The following is a 23283-nucleotide window of genomic DNA, read 5'->3' as shown; positions in this document are numbered from 1 at the left end:
AAAATTGCCATCTTTACAGTGACTTGCCCAGCTGTATGGGAAACCCCGGTGCTGAGAGGCACAGAGTACTTTTAACTGCTGCGAACCAAGGGCGCTCAATACATCACAACCTTGAGGCCTTCTAGTTTAACTATTGTGGGACGTTCTCTGCTGGTGTAAATGCGTGTAACTTCATCCTCTTCAAAGGAGTTGTGCCTATTTACACCCCCAGCTAACTATGGGCACACAGAAGCCAGATGCTCAGCTGGTTTAAAACTGGCATAGAGCCACCAAAGTCAGGGGCACTTTGCTGATTTACATCAGCTGAAGATCTGGCACATGTACGACACACACACACATATGAACAATCCTCAAAGGGAACAGACATTGTGTTTTCTTTAAAACAAGACAGAAAGCAACGCACTTATTTTTAAATATATATATATAGAGAGAGATATTTTACCAAAAACTGTCTTGGATTTTCATGCCTCTTTTTCTTTATTTAAACAAGATATATGCATGCACCCCCCCCAGCCCCCCCCCCCCACAGATTACACGGGCCGCAGATTTCAATCTTACATCGTCTGGCCTTTTCTAGCCGTGATCATACTTATTAACTAGACCAACCCGTTCGAGATGATGAAAAACTTTGAGTTCAAAAGGAAAGACAGGAGCGGGAGGGAGGAAGAAAAGTATTAAAATCTCTTTACTAAACATTGGAAGTCAAAGTCATATAGTTTCCAATTTTCTGAGCCAACTATGGAAACCCCTATTAAATAAAATAACTAAATAGAAATAAAAGTGACATTTGGCTTGCATTCCATCATTACCGTGCGCGGCTGCCTTCTTTTTATTCTCTCTCCTAAAAGCACAGTTCAAATGACAAATAGTTTGTTGCAGTGTATCAATGCCTTCTATTTATCCATCCCCGCAGGGGGGCTAGTCCTGCAATGTCATCTTTAAAGGGGGGGAGAGAGAGGGAGAGAGAGAGAGAAAGGAAGAGTGTGTGTATGAAGGGGGGGGGAGAAGAAAGAAGCAAGAAAAACGGGGCAAGAAGAGAAGAAATTGGAAGCAAATGGTCCATGAACTAACCCATGATGTAGAGCTATCGATGCCGCAAATGGTTTATTCATCCGGCGGATATTGTTGTGCTTGGGACTGAATGAACTCTTTCAGAGTGCCATATGAAGTTAAAGCAAGTAAATTTCTATCTTTCTCCACATTAGCTGCCTCATTGCCCTTCAATCGGGCCTCACAGAGGCAGAAAATAGCTCAACCATCTGCTTTCAAATCCCTCCATTTGGCAGGTCTGAGAGGTTGGGGGGGGGGGAGCCTCGCAGTGGTGTGGCACCCCTCTTTTCTTCGAAGGCCTTCTCCACAGCAATTAGCTCTTTGCCCCAGGCCCCAGGTTTTCTTCCTGGGCTCAGGAAGCGGGTTGGGACAGAGGTGAAGGCCAGTGAAGTCACTACCCCTTCAGAAAGGGGAAGAGACTGTGCTGAAGTTTAATCCCTTGCAAGTGTCTCCTTGTGAATTCCGTTGCTGGAAATGGCTGGTGCCCAAGAGGTTAAAAGGGGACCTGGGAAAGGGTTAAGGTAGAAAGGCAAATGCCTTTATTCCCTGACTGTGCTAAACTAGAAAACTGAGTTTTCTGGTCTGGCTTTGGTCACAAGTGACACAAGTGGGATGGCCTCAGGCTGGTCCCGCGTAGACAGCTGGGCTCAGCACGGGAGCACAGCAGGGCTTGGTGTGGTCTCAGCCTCCAGTCTGGAGTGGCTCAGTGCTGGAATGGAAGGGGACGGAGGTACAGTGACAGTCACAAGGTCCCAGGCCCCGGGAGCTGCAGGCCAGGTGCGAGATGCACTGGCAGATCTGGGAGGGAAGGGCCCAGAGGCTGGAACAGCAAGACTTGCTACAGAACAGGACTGGGAGTGCACTGGCAAAGTCGCAAGGTGGGGGTCTTGGGGAGCGAGGCCCTCCGTTCACCCCCTGAGAAAAGGTACAGCCCAGGGCATCCTTCCCCTTGGTGCCTCAGAGCCTGACCTGGAAAGACCTCATCTGGGGCAAGAGGGGACTTCAGTCCCCTCGGCCCATTCACACCCGGGTCTGAGGCTGCTAACGCAGATGCCCATTGGGTGCCCTCTGAGGCAGTGGTTTATGCGACACACACACCGATCTGCTAGAAGCTAGAGCGAGACCTTGCAAGCTCATTTCACACAGGCCCCTGAACAGATGCCGCCGATGGGAATAATCACGACTGGCCTGGGCTAGATGGAAGCCCACAACCTAGTGGTGACGGGCTCCAGATTTAAGTCGCTGTCAGCCCCGTAAGCCCACACAGCCATCACCATCTCTGTGTCCAAAACTGGAGACTCCCTCTTCCCCGGGGCTATTCCCTCTGACCCCACTGCCTCGCGAGTGGACGCACCAGCCTGGTCACAAGCTACGTGGCCATGAGTGCACCACGGGTGCGAGGAGGATTCCTTTGCATCTCTCTCTCTTCATCCTCCCCCCTCCCCCCACTGCTTGTCTAATTGGTGCTGATGGATAGTTTAAGTAGTTCTCTAAGTGTGGCAAGGCCCGTGCAGCATGAACTGGAAACACAGCACCCAGCAAGCCCTATTAGAACAGTCAGAGCAGGAGCCATGCTTACCTGGGTGACAGGCGCTGCACCAGAACAAGGAAAGCCTCTGGGCTGGGCGGGGAGGGCTGTCCGCTCACCCAGGGCACAGGGCCTCAGGGGATGAGAGTCAGTTAATGTAGGGACCAGTGGCTGGAAAGTGGGGCGAGGGGATTCCCCCACCTGAGTGGGTAGGAGGCTGGGATTGGCTCTTTAGAGGGGACGTCAACATTCTGTGCAGAAGTCACGAGGAGGCTGCATTAGGGAGGCTGAGATCGGCATCCCTTTCCGACTGGGGAAGCCACAATTTGTGGGGGTTCAGCAACTGCCTGGGAGCTCCCCCTGGCCAAGCAACTATGGAGCCTTGGCCCATAAACATCAGGGAAACACGAACCCAGACCAGCACATTCGCCTGGTGCCTGGAGGCCCTTCCCTACCCCGAGAGCTCCCCAGGGGCTAACGCCTCACAGGACCAGGCCCCTCGACTGGCAGAAGAATCTGCAGCCCGGGTGGTGCAGGGAATGTTCTCCCCACCATTCCTCCACTGCACCCAGCCTGTCCCCAGCTGGCTCCAATGCAAAGCCCAGCTTTGAGATAGCAATAAGGGAGAAGAATCCTTGCTGACAGGGAGAGAGGAGTCTGGGATCCAGGCTCCTCTGGATGGAAGAACCACTTTCCATCCTGGATGGGCGTTTCCTCCTGCAGGCTGTCCTGCAGCCTCCAACGGCCCATGACTCCACATCAGGAGCTAGGCTCCAGCCACTGCCCTGCTCTATTCTCTCATCCCTCCCCAGACAGCCCAGCCTCACTCCAGGCCGATACAGCAGTACTAGTCTGCAGATCTCCTCCCCACACATCCCGCACTCTCAACCCTGCCAGGGACCCACTGCACAAGCTGTGCCTAACATCTCCCTCTGTCCCACAGCACCTGGCTGCTCTCTCCCCTCACCCCCTGGCATGCAAAGCCAGGTTCACAAACAGCAACAGCCAAGGAGGAGAGCCCCTTCTCTGCCTCTGCAGGGCACTCCCAGCCAGGGCTCTCTCGGGCTATTCTCAGCTGGACAGCCTCTGAGCAGCAGCTCCCCAAGGTGATCTGAGCCCCGGAGAAGGTACCCATGCAACATCCCCACACAAAGGGATTTTCTAATCCCGCTACAGAGCTCCCACTCCTCCCCTGGAGAGGAATCCCTCCAGGGGGCTCTTAACCCTTCGCTTCACAACAGAGACAAGCGAGCAAGAGGCATGCCCGGGCTACGGAACTGGGCCACGCTGGAGGGGACGTGGCTCCTGAGTGGCACATGGGCAGGGGAATGACCAAAACCGCTCCAACAGTCTGAGGTTGCACCTGCCACCCCCACCTCCCCTCTCTAGCACCAGATGGGGACAAGAGCGGCACTCTGGAAGCTGGGGTGCATTCAGCACCCAGCCCTGCGCCCTCTTCCCTCAGTCAAGTGCCTCATCTGGCTAATTGCTTCTTCATTGTTTCCCAATGACATTTTCTCCTTCAGTGTCACCCTGAAACAGCTCCTTCCCCTATTCATCCCAGCAGCAATTAATGTACCAGCAGGGAGAAGGCGGGGGTGGGGGTGGGGGAGGAGAATGGCAGGGCTTGGCCTCCCCGCCACACACGGCCTGCCGTGAAATTTCAAATTAGGCTGCAAATACATCACACGCCCTCGGCCCTAGTCACTGCCATGTAAGACAAGAGACGTAAAGGAGATGATCGATTACCTTGGGGTTCTCCAGGATCCCGGCCTCGTAGCTTCAGAGGGGAGAGAGAGAGATAAAGAAATTAACAAAATCTACAGATAGGGCCAAGATCTGCCCATGCAAACCCAGCAAAGTCAGGAAGATCTCACAGAGTAGCACGGGGACCATAGGGTTGAGAATACCAACTGCCAGACTGCATCAGACCTGGGTCCATCTAGTCCAGTATCCTACCTCCAGAAGTGTGTCCCTAGCATCTGTTTGCCAGAAGCTGGGAATGGGAGACAGGGGATGGGTCACTTGATGATTACCTGTTCTGTTCATTCCCTCTGGGGCACCTGGCATTAGCCACTGTCGGAAGACAGGACATTGGGCTAGATGGACCTTTGGTCTGACCCAGTAAGGCTGTTCTTATGTGGCCAGTACCAGCTGCTTTGGGGGAAGATGCAAGAAACCCTGCAGTGGGTAGTTATGGAGTAACCTGTCTCCCAGGGAAAGTTTCTTACTACGTCCCCATGATCCTCTCCAGCTGGGACTAGTTGAGACCAAGACATGCTCATTCGCCATCGCTCATGCAAGATTGCAAGGAGAACGTCAGAGGGAAGAGGTCGCAACCTTACACCAGGGGAGACTCACAAGGACCAGCTCTACAGAGAGCTGCTCAGAGACTAGCAATGGGCACCCGCAGAACCTAGACAGAGGAGCAGCTTCACCGGTGAAGGGCTAGGCGGTGGAGGAGTCTCTGTCCCTCCTATTACTAATCCTTATGAACACAAACAGGGATGCTGAGTAGTGTGTGTGTGTGTGTGTCTGTCTGTCTGTAATGCAGGGAAATTATGCACTTGGAGGAAAGTACGTGTCAAGGGGGTTCTTCATCAGAGGGCTCTTACCACTGACGGCACTCCAGGTGTGGAAGACAAGCAAAGTAACGGCCGTTCTCTACTTGGGAAATGGGGCATTGGGAGAGATGCTGAGCTCCACAGAGAAGGGGTTGAAGCTTTCACAGACCAGCTTTGGGTCAGAACCCAGCGCACCCGGGGAAGACAGCCCTTGTCTGATACCTAAGATGCTGGGCCCGATGCTCCATTGCCCTGCTTTGAAATTACTGCACAAGGCACAGGACAGAGAATCAGGCCAGTGTGCTGATCACACCTCACCCTTGGGAAGTTCCTTCATCCGCCCGGGCTCACCTGATGTGCATGAGGTTTTCGTCCATGCTCCAGGGGCTCTTGGGAGTGACCGGAACCGGGATGCCATGTTTCTGTGGGAGAGAAGGGAAAACAGGCTCAGAACTCCAGCTGGGTGAGAAAGGCAGACTGGTTCATTACTGCCCAGGGCATGGGTCTGAAAACCCTGCGCATCACCCAGTGCTGCTGTTACCATCAAGACACGGGCAAGTAAATGGGGGACCTGGCAACAGTGTCAATTAAAAATCCCCTGGAGCTTTTCCAAGAGACTAGGGCACAACCCCACTGGCAAGGCCAATCGCCATCTCTCGCCAAAGCAGGTTCCAGGAGATCCAAGCTACTGCCCACCTGGAAAGGCAGCATGAAGTGAACACGAGCACTGCATTCCTGGGGCCACATTCAGAACCACATTCACTCACACACCGAGGGACTGGCAGATCTTGCACACCTGTGTTCTTTGTACTACTGATACCATGCCATATCCATGCATGGCACTTCACAGGGCAGAAAGACTGGTTCCTTGCCCCGAAGCACCCTCAACCCACGACGTGAGCAGAGACTTCGGGTTAACGGCTAGCACGCAGGCTTTGCAGCGCCATCGCTCCATTCAGCCCTAAGGCAACATCTTTTACCCGCAGAGGGAAGCCAAACGAATGGAGAAGTCAGAGACATCCCTCCTTTGTTCTAAGTCAATGAGGCTGCTCATCCCCTCTAAAATGGCTCGCTCACCTGGGCACACGCATGCAGAGAGCCCCAGCTACCCTCCCATTGCTAAAGATTGGCAGGAGTCGCACCCAGGTCAGCAGAACCATCAGGCAGTGGACACTGCCATGTGCCGCTTGGTGGCAGCCGTGACCTGGCCGCTCCCCGCAACCTGCAGCAGACACACTCTGCAGGAAGTCCCGCCTGAGAGATCCTATTGGCAGCCACCTGGGAGGCTTCTGATTGTCTCCTGCCCCCGTATATGCCCTCTGGGTGTACCTGGAAGGGTCCAGGCCACGGCGGGGATCCCCAGTGAGCCGCCATGACGGAGCGTGCTTCCCTGCTCCTGAACTCCCAGCATCCTTCAGCTCCCACTCGGCTTCCGACCCTCGCTCTGGGCCCGGAACCCCGACACCAGTCCTGACCTCTGGCACGGACCTCGGCCTGCCTGAGCCCTGCCCCCAGCAGGACCCTGACACCATTCACTTGCCATTCCCACGCATGCTCCCCCTTCACACCCCTCCCCACCTGTTCACCTACCCACGACCCACCTCCATCCAACCCTCCGCTCTCAGGGTCAGTCTGCACTGCAGCGCGGCTAGGCACACCCACACTGACCTGAACCCGGCCAGCCCGGCTGAGAACAGCAGTGACCATGTGGTGTCACGGACCCTGGCACAGGCTAACAATGCACGTCCGGACCCAGGGTCCTGGGCAGCTCGTACAGCCCACGCCGAAGCTGGTGCTGCTGCATCTCCACGGCCAGTTTGAGTGGGGCTAGCGAGATTCAAGCTAGTGTGGGTCTCACCCTCACCCCAGCCCATCAGCAGTGCCTGCCGCAGTCCCATCCCCACTCACCGACCACAGCCTACCCATCTGCCCATTTCTCCCCCTCAACCACCTCTCCCTCTTGCTCTGCATGTACAGCAGCGGGTCTCTTGCACTTTTACACTGGGGACTGCAAAACCCTTGGGGCCCTGCTCAGAGCTCTCCCACTCTTCGGATAGCCCCGGCCATGCCCCCGGCCACTCCTGGAAAGCACTGGGCTGCAGGGTAGGGCCAAAGGGCTTGCACTTCCCCTATCCAGGGGCTGGATCAAACCCTAGCCCAGACTAAAGCCACAGTTTGCCACGCTGCATCCATGGTCCTTGCAGGGACCTTGCAGGGCCCGGGGTCTAATCCCAGTTAGCAGGTGTGAGAGGCAGTGGCGTGAGGAAAGGACCCTGCATCTCAACAGGCCCCTCTGTGGCCCCAGCATCAGGGCACAGACAAGAGGAACAGGTGTCAATCAACAGCACGCCACCCACTGCACCAGGAGCTACAATGATCAGCATCTACCCAGGGCCTGGTCCGGTGTCTCCCGCATGGAGCTGCAGGCCTGGCCCAGGCACCTCTCTAGCTGCTGGGGAATTATCCCTGCTGATCCTACGGTGAAATTCAGCAGCAGTTAACAGCACCGAGCGGTCGATGAGGGAATGGCCACAGCTGTATTGCAGCACCAGACAGACAGACAGACAGATAGACAGACACCCCTCCTCACACAGACACCTCACCACGAGCTCTGCAGAGCTCGCTCGCTTCCCCCTCCCCGCCTCACGTGCGTTTCCCTGGCACACAGACGTACATGGCTGCATGGATATGCGGTGCCCCTAGGAGTCACGCACCCACCCAGACTCAGCTGCCCACCCCCTACAGGCACAACACCCAGCTCCCTCATAAGGTCACCAGCTCACTCAATTATCGGATGACAATTCACTTGATGAGACGGCTTCGAACACGAGGCGAATGGGCAGCGCAGGGAATTAGCAGGGGAGGCCGCAGAGATGCAGTTGCAATGCAACAGACAAGAGGCAGAGATCGGATTAAGAGAGGAGCTGTGTGGGCTGCTGGAGCCAGGACTGGGCCAGCACTTCGCATTGTCATCCTGGCTTTCATGGGTTCAGAATACAGCCAAAAATCAATCCCGTTGCAAACCTCGCACCTTCTGCTCCCAGTGCCAGGTGCACTTTAACCTGCCTTCTTTAACACACACACACACCAGCACGCACCCTGAAAACACCAAACCAAACCCCTACCAAAACTCACTCACTGCACTGCAAGCCCAGCTCCCCCAGCCCGGGGCGAGAAAGCACCAATCATGTGACAGCTGCTGCTCCCGTTGTTTAATATACACCTGGAAGGTGCTTGGACGCAATGGAGATGAGTAAAACCTTCTCTTATAAAGGCCCCCCCAACCCAGTACGCCCGGGAGGAAAACAAAATGCAAACAGACCCTTGTTCCACCAGTGACCAACAAAGCAATAGCTCCCCTAGCAGCCAGGGCATATCGGCATGGCCCAACCCAATGCCTTCCCTTCGTGTCCTCATGCTGCGCAAATCTGCAGCCAAATACGAATGACTGGACTGCTGCCAGGTGTTTGAGAAACCCCGGAGCGTCCACCCTGGCGCTTTAATGGATGAAGGAGGAGCCAACTAGCTCCTCACCAGGGGCTGTATCCGTTCTGTTTGCTCCTGGGGAACCCTAGACCAATGACAATTTCCCCAGGCCCATCAGAGGTGGGTAAAAAGCCTGCTGGCCTTGGGGCACATGGGCCAGCCATAGAGCTGGACGGCCACGTGACATTGGAGACCAGAAAGGGACAGCAAACTTCAGACAGACTGAGAAATCCCCCCACACACACACCCCATCCTGAGTCCAGGATCAAATTCAAACACCAAGGAAACAGCACAAACAGGACAAAACACTACACGTGTGTCTGTCTATAACCATGCCTGGGCATGCACAGGCCCACCTATCCCAGATCAGGATCTCCAAGCAGACTCTGCCCAATGGGAACCCCCCCGGAAGACCTCCTCCCTCACCCTCAGAACAGGGTCCATGAAACACGTCCAAGCTCCACAGCCTGACAGAGGGGACCCTGTTCACACTCCAGCAGCCTGCTGATCCCTCCATTAGCTTTCAAGAGCTTGTTAGTCAATTAATGCTCTTCTTTGTTTATTCTTAATGAGCCATAATCACCAGCACAGGGTGGCCCTGAGGTAATGCTGTCTGCTAACAGCTCCCTTCCTCCAGCCCACTCCCCTGGAGCCTGTGCGCAGAAGAGCATGAACACTTGCACACTTGTTTCACAACTGTCCTCACACGCATGCCCCTGCCTCCCTCCAATCATCCGCCAGCATCGCATCCTTTTCCTTCAGACCCTGAGTTTTCACAGGTTAACAGGACTTGAATGGAAAAATTAATTGGGTTTCCAATTAGAGTTTAAAAAACAAGCATTTCAATCTGAAATCCAGACCAGTTTCCAGTTCCCTGGTGTTATATGTGTTTTTTACAAAATGGTCATAACAGTTGTCACTTCAAAGTTGCGTTTGCCTTGGGCTGCTTAGCCTGAGACCAGGATCGATTCAGGAGTCCGATTCTGATCTCACAACAGTTTTAGGCTGGTGTCACACCACTGGCCTCAACCAAGTTACTCCGAATTTAGACCCAAGCCTGCAGACAAACATTTATGCACATGCTCAAAGTGCATGAATAGTCCCACAAGGCTAAAACTGGGCCGTATGAGATTGTAACGGAGAGGAGAGGGAGGCTCTCCGGGCCAGAGGCTCAGCTGATGGAGGTCCGTCTAGCTCCACTGATGGCCATGATTTATACTAGCAGAAGACTGGGCCCTGCATATTTTTAAAATATCCTTTTCCGGGTTACTAAGCCATAGATCATGGACAGAGAGATGATGTAATAGACCTTTCACCATTTATGCCCTTTCAGCACTGTGAGCCTGCAGGCATTAAAAAAATCCTGAGATTTTTAAAACTACTACAGTGTGGGTTACTTTAATTTGCCTTCTGATTTTTGAGACTTTAAGGGTCAAGTTTTCCTCCACGCCAGGCGTGCTAGAAACATGATTTTAAAAATGGAAGCGGAGATTCTCACATCACATGACTCCAGGAGCTAAGGCTTGAAGACCCCCCCCCCAATAACCCGAGACTCACAATAAAGTTTGTTTACTTTTTGCATTTCACTGAGCTTGGGCATTGAAAGGTAGATCTGAGTGAACGTTATCCAGGTACATTATTTGACGAAAGCCATCATTAGTCAGCAAATGGTTAATGTTCTCATATTGGACCAACTTCACTGAAACTAGACTTATCTGTTTTACTTGTGTTTATCGTCAGTTTCACTTACTTTTCCTCTGGCACCAGCCTAATGTTCCTGTATTTGGATTTCTGGCAATGTTCAAAGACAGATTTTAAAAACCCTCACACCCAACACCTGCGTTCTGTGAAATTTAAGACAGAAGTGCCACTATTTCTGTTTGCGTTAGGTTTCCTAAAGCACCCATTTGATCACCTACTTCCAGAACTAAACTAAGTGGACAGCATCAGATTACAAACATAAAACTAACTCGAGGGCCTGATCTGGCCAACACCCTTATGATGCCAATGCTCACGTGACTAAAGCTACATACGTGTGCCAGGTCCTGATCCTGCAACTCTTTACCCAGGTGCTTCACTTTACTCACATGAGCAGTAAAATTATCAAAGGCAATTTGGGCCCAATTTTCATCTTGTTGAGACCCCAATGGAACCCAGGTGTGTAAGATTAAACAGGTGCAGGATTGGGCCCTGCAAGAAGAGAACAGCTGATTTCTTCAGATCATGGATCATGAAAGAATAGAAAACTCCTTTTGTCTGTACGTTAAAGAGAGGCCTGGAGCTCAAGTATCTCTGAAAGCTGTGTTTGCAACCCTGTCCTTTTAAATAGAGCTCCCAAACTGTGTTGGTGGGGTTTTGTTTTGGGGTTTTTGTGAGTTTTTTTGCTTTTATAAAGAGACACATACTATTTTCCATATAATAAAAACACAGCTCTCTTCCTAACTCTGCTGTTTGACAATTTGTTTGGCAACATATGGGAAGCTCTTGTAAACTGCCTTCTTAATAATAAAACAACAGATGGCAACACAATCCTCAACACACAGCACTCTGGGGTTTAATGGGATGCTGAGGCCTCGGTCACCGCTGTTAGCGCTCCATGCAGCGCATCCCCTCCAACTCAGCACCTTGGCGTCACAGATATTATCCAGCCAGCCTAGACGGCAGCTATTTAAAAACTGAAGCAATTTTCTGGTTTATGCACAGAGCTGCTTTTTCCCTTTTGATTGATTGAGCCCAGTTGTCAAGCATTTCCATGAAGTCGCTAAAAAAGAAAGGTACCCTGGTGGGCGCTTAAAGAACCTGATGAAAAACTTCTAATATGTTTTATTGCAACTTGTACTTCAAAAAGGAAGGGACGACAAAAGGGAAAATGTATTTGCTTTGTCTATTACGCAAGCCATTGAGCTGGGACCAGTTTCCTTGGCAAATGGATTACAATTAACATCCAGGTAATTAGGGGCCATTAAAACATCACACTATCACACACACCCTTGCATCCAGGAACAGCAGCAGAAATCTCACACAGAGCCAGTCTTAATTCCCATAATGGACATGAGAGATGGTGCTCAGCTAAATCCAGAGCACCTTTGCATTGGAAAACAAGAAGGAATCAAGACAATAATAATAATGAACAGCAACAGAACCCAGCTCTTTCATGGTGCTTTTCAACAGTAGACCGCCAAGCGTTTTACAAAAGGAGGGCAGTGTCATTATCCACATTTTACAGATGGGGAAACTGCGGCACAGCGGTTCAGTGACTTGACCAAGGTCACCCAGCAGGCCAGTGGCAGAGCCGGTAACAGAACCCAGATTTTCCCAAGCCCCAGTCCTGTGCTCGATCCACTAGGCCACACTGCATCATGAGGATTAAAGGGAGACTAAGGATGGGTGTGTGCTTTAAGTTACAGGATGGGGACTCGGAACACAGGATTCATTTCTCTGCCACAGACCCATGGGTGACCTTGAGCAGTTAATTCAGGGTGAAATCCTAAAGTCAATGGTAAAACTCCCATTGGGCCAAGATTTCACCCTTAATCTCTCTGGGCCTGACTGTCCACTGCCCTGCACCATGTGCCGTCATTCACCCCAGTGTACAGTGGGTTTAAAACGCTACAGTTCTGATTCCGCTCTGCATTGGTGTCAATGGCTGCGCATCACGCGGGGCAACAGAGCGCCGGGCCATCTGGGCCTCAGCTCCACATCTGTAAAATGGGGAGAATTATCCTTCCTTCCTCCATACCTCCGCCTTGTCTAGTTTAGGACTGGGAGATTTTAGGGGGCAGGAATTGTCTCTTCCTACGCGTCTACGCAGAACCCGGCACGATGGGGCCCTGACCTTGGCCGGTGCCTCTTAATGCTACCCCCCAGTGCAACGAAGAGTGATAGATTTGGAGTGGGGCAGCCCAGTGGAACCACCATGAGCTGCCACGCAGGAGACTTGGGGTCAGTTCCCGCCTCTTGCACTTCAGGGGAGGTTTTGCAGCCAATGTGCCAGGAGCACCTGGGCATTCCCCAGTCGAGTCACCTCCTGGCCAGTTAAGGAACAGCTAAGTGAATCTAATGTCGTCTCCATCCCCCGGGCAGAGCGAGAACTGTGACCATGGCCCAGAGGGTGGGACGGATTGGGGGACAACAGAGGCAAGAAAAGGCCTCCACGTCGGGGCAAAGGGCAAGTGCCATGAGGATGAGGGGCGCAGCTGACACCACGGAGGGGAGATCGTACCTTGGCATAGTCCATCAGGTCGTTGCGTCCGCGGAAGCGATTGTAGAACTCCGGCATCCTCCAGGGAGCGATGATCTGAGAGATGGGGCAGAGACAGACAGCGGGTTGAGCGAGGTTGCTTCTGCAGCATTTCAAATACAAGCTGCCAGAGGGAGGAGGCCAATTTCTCCATGTCCCTCAGCGGCAGCGGGTCCTTTCTGAGACCCCTGCTCGCACGCGTGGGCCAGCCCAGCCATGCAGAGATCCTGACCCACAAAGCCCCAGGCAAGCTCACACGCAGCAGCCCCAAGTCGGAAAGAGCCGCTCTGAGCCAGGGGACTCTCCCCTGCAGGCTAAAGCTCAGCTATGCAGTCAGTCGGTGGGAGGAAACCTACATGGTGGAGAGTGGCACTCTTCTGGCCAAGGGGCCTGCCAGTTCTGAAGGGGCCTTCGCCCCACTGAGTCCCCCTGGTGCAGGGGCACAGGGTTCAGACCCGCCCCAGCACCTGCCGTGGCCGTGAAAGCGAGCGCAAAGCCCCTGGCCTGATCACCCTCCACCCCCAGGCAAGGGTTCAGCAGTTCTGTTTTTTCTCCAGAAGCAAAGCACCGTGGTAATGCCAGGCCTGCCCAGTGAGCAGGCAAACTTGCCCCCTTCCCCTCCTTGCTGTGCTGGGGAAGGCACTGGACTCTAGGTCCGGGAACGCCAAGGCTGCTGTCAGCCACAGACCAGGGAGCAGCCGCACAAGCTTCCCTCTGCCCAAGCACCTCAACCCGGAGGCAGAGGCTGCGTCCAGCGGCGAGAGAGGAGTTCAGGCTCTATGGCCCAGTCAGGCCTTCATCCCACCACCACAGCTGCTGGGCACGACGGATGGACTCAGCGATCGCCCCCCTCATCTGTGCGGCATGGTTTCATGTCTCCTCAGGACCTTCATGACAGAGGGCCTGATTCTGCCCTAACTAACCTTGGTAATGCCACCGGCTGACAGGACACCTCCCGCCTCGCCCTAGGAGAGCGAGATCAGGGGGACGGGACAGGGTATTGAGAGGAATTTTACTGCGAGCCGCGAAATGCCGAGATGAGGAAGGTTTTGGGAATAGGAATAGTGTATATGGACCTGTCTCCACCCCACCCACCGCAGGAGCTTCCCTGGTTCAGATAAAAAGGAACCAAGTCAATCTTTGGAGGTTTAACGAGACCACAACCGAAGCCTGTTCCCTTTTGATTCTTCCCCAGTAATAATACTGCCCTCACACACCAGTCCGTTTTCCCTCCACACCCTTAGACGAGTCACTACAATCCTTTTCCTCATCAGTACATCCGAATCCCAAACAGCATTGAGAGAATCAATCAGAACAGCCTCGCTGCCAGCAAAAGACACTGGGGACTAGTTTTGCAAGTTTCACAGAGCAGGGAGTGCGGCAAAGTGATTCTCATTGCCTGAAGCACACACCACATCCATCGGCAGAGATTTAATCTCCCCACACAAAGGTTGAGTAACCTGAGACCCTTCCAAGCTGCCACTGTAACCCTAACAAGCAGCAGAATATGCTTGCAGGGAGGGGGACGTGTCCATTATCCCACCAGCCGCTCAAGGCGGCTGCCTTGTTACTGTTTGTTTCACAGCACTGTGGTGTTTGGGGTAAAAATAGGTCAATTAAAGATCATTACAGCCCCCTCAAATGCCAAAACGTCACCTTGAGCAGCTGGCAGCTTGTTAAAGAGAAACTGAGTCGCTTGCGTCTGTGTTAAAAAATAAAGCTCCCAACAGCAGGTTATCCAGAGACCCTGCGCCTTTCCTTTCTCTCTGCAGGGCTAGTGAACAAGCTGACAGATCCTGGGCCCCGTCTGCACATTGGGAAGCACTAGTAGGATGAAGGGGCCTGGTGACAATGCCGCATTCAGATGTCTTCATGCATGCATTCAGTGATCCAAAGACCACTCAAGACAATGGGGTCTTCCCCCAGGCTTTGGCTCAGGCCCTGAGCGAGTGGATTTGTGAGCAGTTACTCAGTGGAGTCTCTGGGGGTATTCAGTAACATCTGACTTGGGTGTGATGCTGGCAGCAAAGAGGTGTCACGAGGAGATCCCTAAAGGGCTGGCTGGTTGGGTCTGATCAGCACCCAAGTACAGATGCTTTCTTGGGTCTGCAGAGTTGGGACGGGAAAAATGAGAGAGAAGCCCAAGCTGCTAAACTGAAATCTGGGTCCAAATGGGCCCAAAGACCAAATCCTGGGGCTCTTGCAGGAGGTCCATGATGCTACCAGAAGAATGTCTTGTGATATCATGATGCTTCTCGTCCCATCCAGAACTTGGATGAGCAGAGACAGCCAGGAATGCTACAGCGACTTAAGCCAACTTATTTCAAGCTCAGAAAAGGCGGGAGACCAGAGGTGTGGTCAAGGTTCTGGATGGGGGCAGGGCTTAGATTCTATCCAATCTGAATTGCCCATTTCTGGTCAGCTGACTAAGCATGATGAAAGCAAAACGGTGCTCGCTCCGTTATTAGATTTCTTGGGGTCCTCGAAAACCCCAAAGCTGAGGGCTAATTGGTGCTCCCCACCCCCCAAAAATTAAAGGTTTCCAGGCTTTATGGGCCACCTAAGCAATTCTGAACAATACACTCACCAGAGCTGCGCCAAATTATACATGTGTTTCAACAAAGATTTTAAATGGGCGGAGGTGTGTGTGTGAAATTTTTTCCATTTTTCATTGAAAACACCGAATCGAAAAACTGAATTTTAATCAATTTTCAAAAACTAATTTAAAAAAAAAAAGTAATTTTTTCCCCCATTTTCCCCACTTCCTCCCCCTCCCGCACTTTCAAAATGGGGAAATGAAACAGAATGGGGGAGGAAGGGAAACATCTTTGGGTTTTTCGTTTTTTTGTTGAAAACAGAAACTTTCAGAAGAAACAAACAAACATTTTCATGGGCGGGAGGCAGGTTTTTCCCCCATGAAAAGTGTTTTTGAAGTAAAATGTTCTGACTAGTGGCGACTTTAACACCCCGCAGGTGGCTGAGCTGGCAGAGGGAACCTAGCCATGGGCACTCATGTCAAAGCACTGAAGCTGGTCAACACAAAGTGAAACGGGGGCATCAAGCCATCTGAGGGCAAGGGTGGGGAACACTGTTCCAGCATCTGCAATGTAGGAGTCATACCAGAATACACAAATAGACCCTTGTGCAGAGGGCAAACCTGACAGCCAGATACTCGAGACCCTTCCCCACACCAGTCAGATGTCCCGAAGGGAGCCTGTGACACGGCCATGCTTAGTGGGAGCAGTAGTCCAAACGCCTTACCTTGATCTGAGGGCACAGGGCGTAACAGGTGAGCTCAAATCGAACCTGGTCATTCCCCTGAAACAGAACAGAGGGGAGTTTAGGAATGGCCCTGACCCCATCCCACGAGTTCAGACTTGGTGGGAAAGGCTGTGATCTTGGTCCACGCCACCACCAATGTATGAAGGAGACAACATCCCAGAGCCGGCCTACATGGAGCAAGCCTGTTGTCCCCATTCAGAGTTGAGGCTCGGTCTCTGGCCCCTCGCCGGGTGCCCCTGCCAGGGCCAAGGTCTGGGGTTGTGAATGGCATCTCCAGGGGCTCAGGCTTAGGTGGAGAGGTCTATGGGAGAGCAGATGAGATGCGAGAACATGAGTCTATCAAAACCAGTGACGCCTTGTGGATTTCCCAACCCACTGTGAGAGCAAGCGAGAGACGAGCCAGCATCCAGGCAATCATGTCCCCACCCAGTCCCAACGGCCTTTCCCTGGACAGGCCCTTGAAGGCCAAAGCCCAGCAGGACCCAAAGGGTGGGGAAGGTTTGGGAGAGGGACTGTGAAAGTCTCAGCAGATCAGATCTTCAGCTAGCCTAGCTCATAAAGCTTCCCCAGCTTCAACGAGACGAGGTTCTGGCCCAGTTACTCAATCTTCTGCCCCACTGTTGGCAAATAAAACAAGGAGGAAAACTCTGCAGCTTTGGATTGAAGAAGAGAAACTACAAAACCGTCAATATTTCAACCAGGCCTAGGAAATGTGCAATTATTGGAAAGAAGGGAAAAACCTGAATTAGGGAAAGAAGTGAGGGTTGGTCTGTCCACGCCTCCCATTTGCCATATTTTCTGGGACAGTGGCTAATGGGCAAGTAGCCCCTAAGTACACCACTGTAAGAGCATGAGAGCCAGAGAGACCCAGACAGTATATGTCTCTAATTAACCTCCTCTCGCTGCAAGCACTAACCCATCTGTTTGAAAATGCCTGGAGAAGACGAATGCTGGCTCAGTGCCATGTCACAGCCATAGTGCTCCGTGCGTCTCCACCTCAGCTCCTAGCCAGGCGCTACGCAGAGCTGGGAAAGTCAGCGATGGCCTTGCAATGCGCTGTTGAGGCCAAGTCTTTGGCAGAACATGTGTGTTTGCACAGGGATGTCTAAGTCCATTCCAAGCTTGAGATACCTGTATTAATCATCCCCTGCCCTAGTACCCAGGAACCATAACAAGCAGTCTCTCAACAGGAGGTGCCATCTAGTTCGAATGAATAAACCCAAGGGTCTGCCACAATCCACTAACAAATCTGTGGCTGCTCAGGACTCCAATTCGTGCTATGCTGCCATTCAGAACTTCACGACAAAACAGGGATGGAACCCAGATCCTCCTCTACCAAAAGCAAAAGGAGAATCTCCATTAGCTGCTAGCAATATAGGGCCTATGGCACACAGCTGAGCAGTTCTGGCTCCATCCACAAGAGGGTAGTGAGGTACATCAACATCTTATTCATGATGCTAGTTAACTGATGCCATGCATGTTTCCCTTGCATTGCCCCCAGAAGCGCACCAGGCTTGGGCACAGGCAGATGAGGGCCCTTCATTTGAGAACGGTGCTCTTGGGCAGCAAATCATTACAAGGGGAACGCAGCCAATCTGAACTGTCCTGAAGGGACCACCAGCTACTACACCACTCAGGGCTTTCAGTCATAAAGATCCTGGCTATTGCACAAGTAGCTAGATTGAGACAATCCCAGGTCGGAAAGATTTGAAACGGAGGACTTGTCTACATGGGGTAATTTACCAGCACTGCTACACTGGTATAATTCCTGCTGGGCACGCTCTTTATATGAAATAAGAATGATCTTTTTTTGGTTTAGCTTAGGTCACTTCCAAACAGTTATTCTGGTAGAGTAATGCTAGTAAACTTCCCCATGTAGACAAGCCCCGAGACAGAGACTCCACCTTTAACTTGTGGTCTACGTATCTTGAATTCATCCGGATGCATCTACGTCCCATAGTGAAGGCTGAACAGTCGATTGGTGCCAGCACCGGGGGCAGAACTGTGCCCTGGGCAGGATGGCAGAACAGCACCAAGACGTTCTCACCAGTGTTTGCTAGGGCGGGAGGGAGGGGAGAGAGAAATAGCCTCCACATACATCAAGCAGTGCCCGTAGCACCATGGGTGTATTCCACCAAAGGTCTAGTTTTTAAACGTCACTTTAAAGGGCCAGATTTGCCCAACTAGCTGAGCTCCTCTCCCCACACGCGCACAAAGGGCCAAACTCTTTTGCCAACCTGGCCCTTTGGTGCCACGGGCCATCGCACGCAGCTGCAGTCCCGCACCCAGCCTAGTGCAGCTGCTTGGCTTTAAACCAGAGCTACTCTCGCTGAGGGCCCTGCCCCCTAGGAACAGGGGTGATTCGTGAGAGTCCAGGCAGGAGAGATAGCTGATGATCTGGTGGATCCGGACACCCCTTCATTATCAGACGTTGCCAACAAGCTCCCTGGAAAGGGCTTCCCAAGGAGGCCAGGTACCTTGGAGAGGGAGGGTTTGAGCAGCTCTGGGAGCTTCTAGGGGAAGAAAGATGACAAAGGCCCAATTTCCACCAACATCGCGGGCAAATGGGGCACCCCCTCTTCTCTAGATCAGGCTGGTTACATTTGCTGCTGGGCCAAGGAGGCCCCCCCGGGACTATTACACACACGCACATATTCCAGGGCACTCATTTCCCTTACAGGCCCCAAACAAGTCCATCTGCTCCCAAGACAGGGCGCTGCAGATGGTGCGCATTTAAGATGCTGAAGCCCCTGCTGCTGCCTCAGCCGGGGATAGCATGCTCCCGGGTCGAGTTACCAGCACACGCTCCCTCCAACCCGGCTTAATGGATGGGGGGGGAAGTTAGAGACTTGGCAGCAGCTTAGGGTGCAGCTTCCTTGCTGCTTGTGGACGCTGGAAGAGGGGGAGGAGGGTTGGTTTGTGCAATACCCAATAATGGAGGTGACATTTTAACTGGGAAATGGGGAGCTGAGCTCAGTGCAGAGAGGAGGGATTTTTCCCTAGGTGCCACATCACTCAAGAGCGCCCTCTGGTGGATGGTTGGAAGAGGTGAGAGGCGGCTGAGTCTCCAAACAGAGTGACTGGGACACACCCACAAGGGGCTGCGCAAGAGGGGATACGGGAAATGCCCCAGCAGAAGCAATGGCTCATTCAGGCTTGTCTCCAGCACTGGCTAGTACCAGATGCTTCAAAATGCCATAAAATAAAATAACCCATTCCCCCCCCCCCCACGGCACTGCACGAGGCAGGAAGCTTCTCCCTGTCTCCCGCTCGTGACCAGCTTACGAGAAGTAGTGATTTGAGAGCCCTAAAATGCTACCTGAGCCCATATAATTGCAGGGGATATTGCTAGCTCCTCTGAGTTTTCTTCAGCTTATTTGCCTCCAAAATGTCCTTCAGCAACAAGATACACAGGCTGACAATTGCTACTGCGCCCAGGAGTCAGTTTAAGTATTCCCCGCTCACAGCTGGCCAGGTGGCAGCACTGCTGAAAAGGATCTGGGCTCCGAGTGGATCACACATTGAAATGAGGCAACGATGTGGTGCAACTGTGAAAAAAAACTAAGCTCATTCTGGGGTATATCAAGAGGAGTGTCAAGTGTAAGGCACGGGAGGTAATTGTCCCACTCTACTCAGCACTGGCGAGGCCTCCACTGGAGTACGGGGTCCAATTCCAGGCCCCCGCTGTAGGAAGGATGTGGACAATTGGAGCGATTCCAAAGGAGAGCAACACAAACGATAAAAAGTTTTTAAAACCTGACCTATGAAGAAAGGTTACAAAAACTGGGCGCGCTTAGTCTTGAGAAACGAAGACTGAGCGGGGGGCCTGGTCACAGACATCAAGTGCCTTAAGGGTTGTTATGAAAAAGACGGGGATCAATAGTTCTTGCAGGCCGCTGCAGGTAGGACAAAAGTAACTGGCTTAATCTGCAGCGAGGGAGATTTAAGTTAGAAAGTTTTTCCTAATATCTAACCATAAAGGTAGGTTTACTTGGTCCTGCCTCAGTGCAGGTCCCTTCCAGCCCTACACATCTAGGATCCTAGGATGCTTTTCAGAATCCCTTTGCTTCTCTGTGGACCCTGGAGGTCTGATACCCCATCTGACTCTCCCAGGCTACATCATCACCTGGAGAACTCCAACATGCATCCAGCTTGGAAGCACAGAAGTTTTATAATGGTAACTATGGAGGAGCAGCCTCCAACCCACTCTGTCTCCAGGCCTCTTCTCGCCGTACGTTGCATGAACACTTTCCACAGAGGCTCTAACCTGGCCAACGACAAGTGGTGACAGTGTACGCAGGTTTAGAGACTTGTGGATTTTAGCAAGGAGGCAGGGCAGGGGGTGTACCCCATTTGTGCAATGTTTCCCCTGTTGCAATTCACCATCAGGGGTTTGTTAGGGCTATGGAGGACAAGCAACTCCTAGCTGAAAGGAAAATGGAAACTGACCAGCCCTATGAGAAAGCTCCAGCTCATTTTCCATAGGAAATAAAGTGACATCCCTCATTTAGTTTATATGAGCCGCTTCTCTCGCTGAGCTGCACCCGTCCTGTGGTCTCTGTCTGCCTCTAGCGGGGAATCTCTGCATGTAACCTCCTGCTCTGTGGGTCAGTCAGCTAGCTACACCTGACTACTGCCTTTCAATGCAGATTGCTAGCCCCCTCTAGTGCTAAATGCTGGCCAAAAAACTTTCTGATCTGGTATCAACATCTCTGCCCCCTCTCTACAGAACAATCCAGCCAAGGGGAACCAGCTCCATGGCTCTGAGATCACCCAGCAATCCGTGTTTGCAGACGGATGAGAGAGAGAGATTGTTTTTTTAAAACGCCTTCCCCCTGGATCCGAACCAGGGTACCCAGGTTCCTCAGGCTTCTCCTACTGCTGAGGACTGACAGATCAGCCACAGCCCTGACTGAAGCCAGGGGCTTTGCGACACAGAGCTCAATGGGACAGCAAACCCATGCACAATAAAAAATAATGCTTAGCACCTTTCATCAGGCAATCTCAGAGTGCAGTACAATGGATGTCAGTGTCATTAACCCCATTTTACAGTTGGGGAAACTGAGGCACAGAGCGGGAAGTGACTTGCCCACAGCTACACAGCAGATCAGTGGCAGAGCCAGGAACAGGTCTCCTGGGTCCCAGTCCTGTGATCTGTCCACTAGGCCACTCTTTGGGTCAAAACAAACCTTTGGGCTCCCTACTAACCCACTACTGGAGTTCCCCAAGAACGCAACTGTGCTCTCACACCTGTAGAGCGCAGAGCGTGCGTTAATCCTCCATTTCTGAGCCTCACCCCAGCACCACAGGTTCCTTGACCAGCAGGGGGAGGGGGATGAGCAGTTCTCCCCCTCCCCCTCTGGCCTAGCACGCCACACTCAGCACCAAAACCGGGGATTGCTTCCCCAGGGGGCCTCCCACAGCCACAACGGCCCCAGTGCTGCAGCTGCAACAACACCGCTCATTTCCCTCCCCCATCACCACCACCCTTTAAAATAAAACTCCCCCTGATCCAGGATTTGTGCTGTCAGTTGTCTGGCGGGGCCCAGGGAGCCAGGATTCTTCACCCCCTTCCATGCAAACACAAGTTTTTTAAGTTTCTAACCAGAGCTGGGGGAAAATCAGAATTGCCATCCCGGTGGAAAGCCTGTTATTTCCAGGGTTGTTTTAGACCTAAAGGAGGATGAAAGGTTGAAATATCAACAAAGGGATGAAATTGCCATGAGGCACCATGGCACCTCGGGCAGCCACAGATTGAGCTGACTCAAAACATGTCAGTTCCATTCAATAAGCCAGGACATTTGATCCGTTTTTTGTTGTTGTTTTTTTAAAGGAAAGTTCCCCAGCCAGTGCTAACTCTAACGGAAGTTGCAGGAGAGCTTCCAGCCAAGAGCCCGAAAGCAGGGACTTGCTCTGTGATAGTCAGCAAATCATATTTATGTGCCTCAGTTTCCCCATCTATAAAGTGGTGGGGGTGGGGGAACTCCTATCTACCAGCCTCGCATTCCTAGGCACCCAAAGCCCAGACCCGCTGCCAGGCAATGGCCTGCCCTTCCTTTACCTTCCCAGTGGCTCCGTGGGAAACAAACTGGGCTCCCTCCTTCTGGGCAATTTCCACCTGCTTCCGTGCGATGCAAGGCCTAGCCAGCGAGGTGCCCAGGAGATACCTGTCCTCATACAGGGCATTGGCTTGAACCGCCAGCCAGATGAACTCCTCCACGAACTCCCTGCTGACATCTTCAATGTAAACCTGCACAAGAAAGAGAGAGCCCCAAGCAATGAGGGTAGCCCAGGGCTCCTGCTGGGATAGGGTGCTGCTGGGGGGTGAAGATCCATTTATTCGATAGATGAAACATCCCCTAGGGGCTGGAACCCTGCTCCAACCACCTGTGTTTGAGGTCTTCCATAAACTGCACCTATAGATCTGACTAACTTCCCAGAGACAAAGGGCCAAATCTATCCCTGGAGAAGCGTTATGGATTTCAGTGGAGGATGAAACCAGCCCAGTGTCACCAATGACTCATATAAGCATCTCCCCTTTTCCAGGTGCGGGTGAAAGGTTCTGGATCAACAACTGTAGAAACCACAGCCCCTTTTCTAGTCCTAGAACAGATACATCATGGCAGTAGCACATGGCTCCCTGGGCTACCTCCCTCCGCTGGGAGATGGTCCGAGACCACCAAACAGGTGGGAATGACTCTAAGTCTTGGTCTGGATGTGAACCAGTGACACAGACAGAAAGGCTTTGTAGCTGGTCAACCATCCCTTGAACCCACCAGCCCTGAAATGACTGCTCCTCGTTTGTAAGGACACGAAGAAAGGTTTGAGAGGGAAAATAAACCACAAATGCTGTGGAGGAGCAGAAGAAGAAAAAGAAAAGGGATAGAGGGAAAAGAGGGAAGTGAGAAACGGAGAAGAAATATCGAAATTTGGCTGTAGAGAGGATTATAAAGGATTAAGGAAACAAGAGAGACACATCGAGTTACGGATGTGGCTATGTGTAACGTCTCTTTGCATCTAGGATTTATTGGTGGTTTGGCCATTTATAGAGGGAAATCTCCGAAAACGCTTCTGACCTTGGGCAAAGAGGAGGGAGGACACCCCGCCAACCCCATCCAGAGTCTGGAGATGCC

General features: G+C 52.3%; 1 protein-coding gene across 2 annotated transcripts in view; it reads right to left on the bottom strand.

The window, feature by feature from the left end:
• Positions 1–23283, bottom strand: part of ASS1 (argininosuccinate synthase 1) — a 77824-nt gene that overhangs the window by 40780 nt on the left and 13761 nt on the right. For both annotated transcript variants that reach the window (XM_084650234.1, XM_084650235.1), the window contains exons 5-9: positions 22212–22400; positions 16130–16186; positions 12851–12925; positions 5494–5564; positions 4328–4358 (exon numbers count right to left, since the gene is read on the bottom strand). In XM_084650234.1, the coding sequence (XP_084506360.1) occupies positions 4328–4358; positions 5494–5564; positions 12851–12925; positions 16130–16186; positions 22212–22400 (423 nt within the window). The remainder of the gene's footprint in view (positions 1–4327; positions 4359–5493; positions 5565–12850; positions 12926–16129; positions 16187–22211; positions 22401–23283) is intronic.

This window comes from Lepidochelys olivacea (assembly GCF_965140295.1).
Source record: "Lepidochelys olivacea isolate rLepOli2 genome assembly, chromosome: 16".
Classification (NCBI taxonomy): Eukaryota; Metazoa; Chordata; order Testudines; family Cheloniidae; genus Lepidochelys; species Lepidochelys olivacea.
This window is presented reverse-complemented; position numbering and strand designations above follow the sequence as displayed.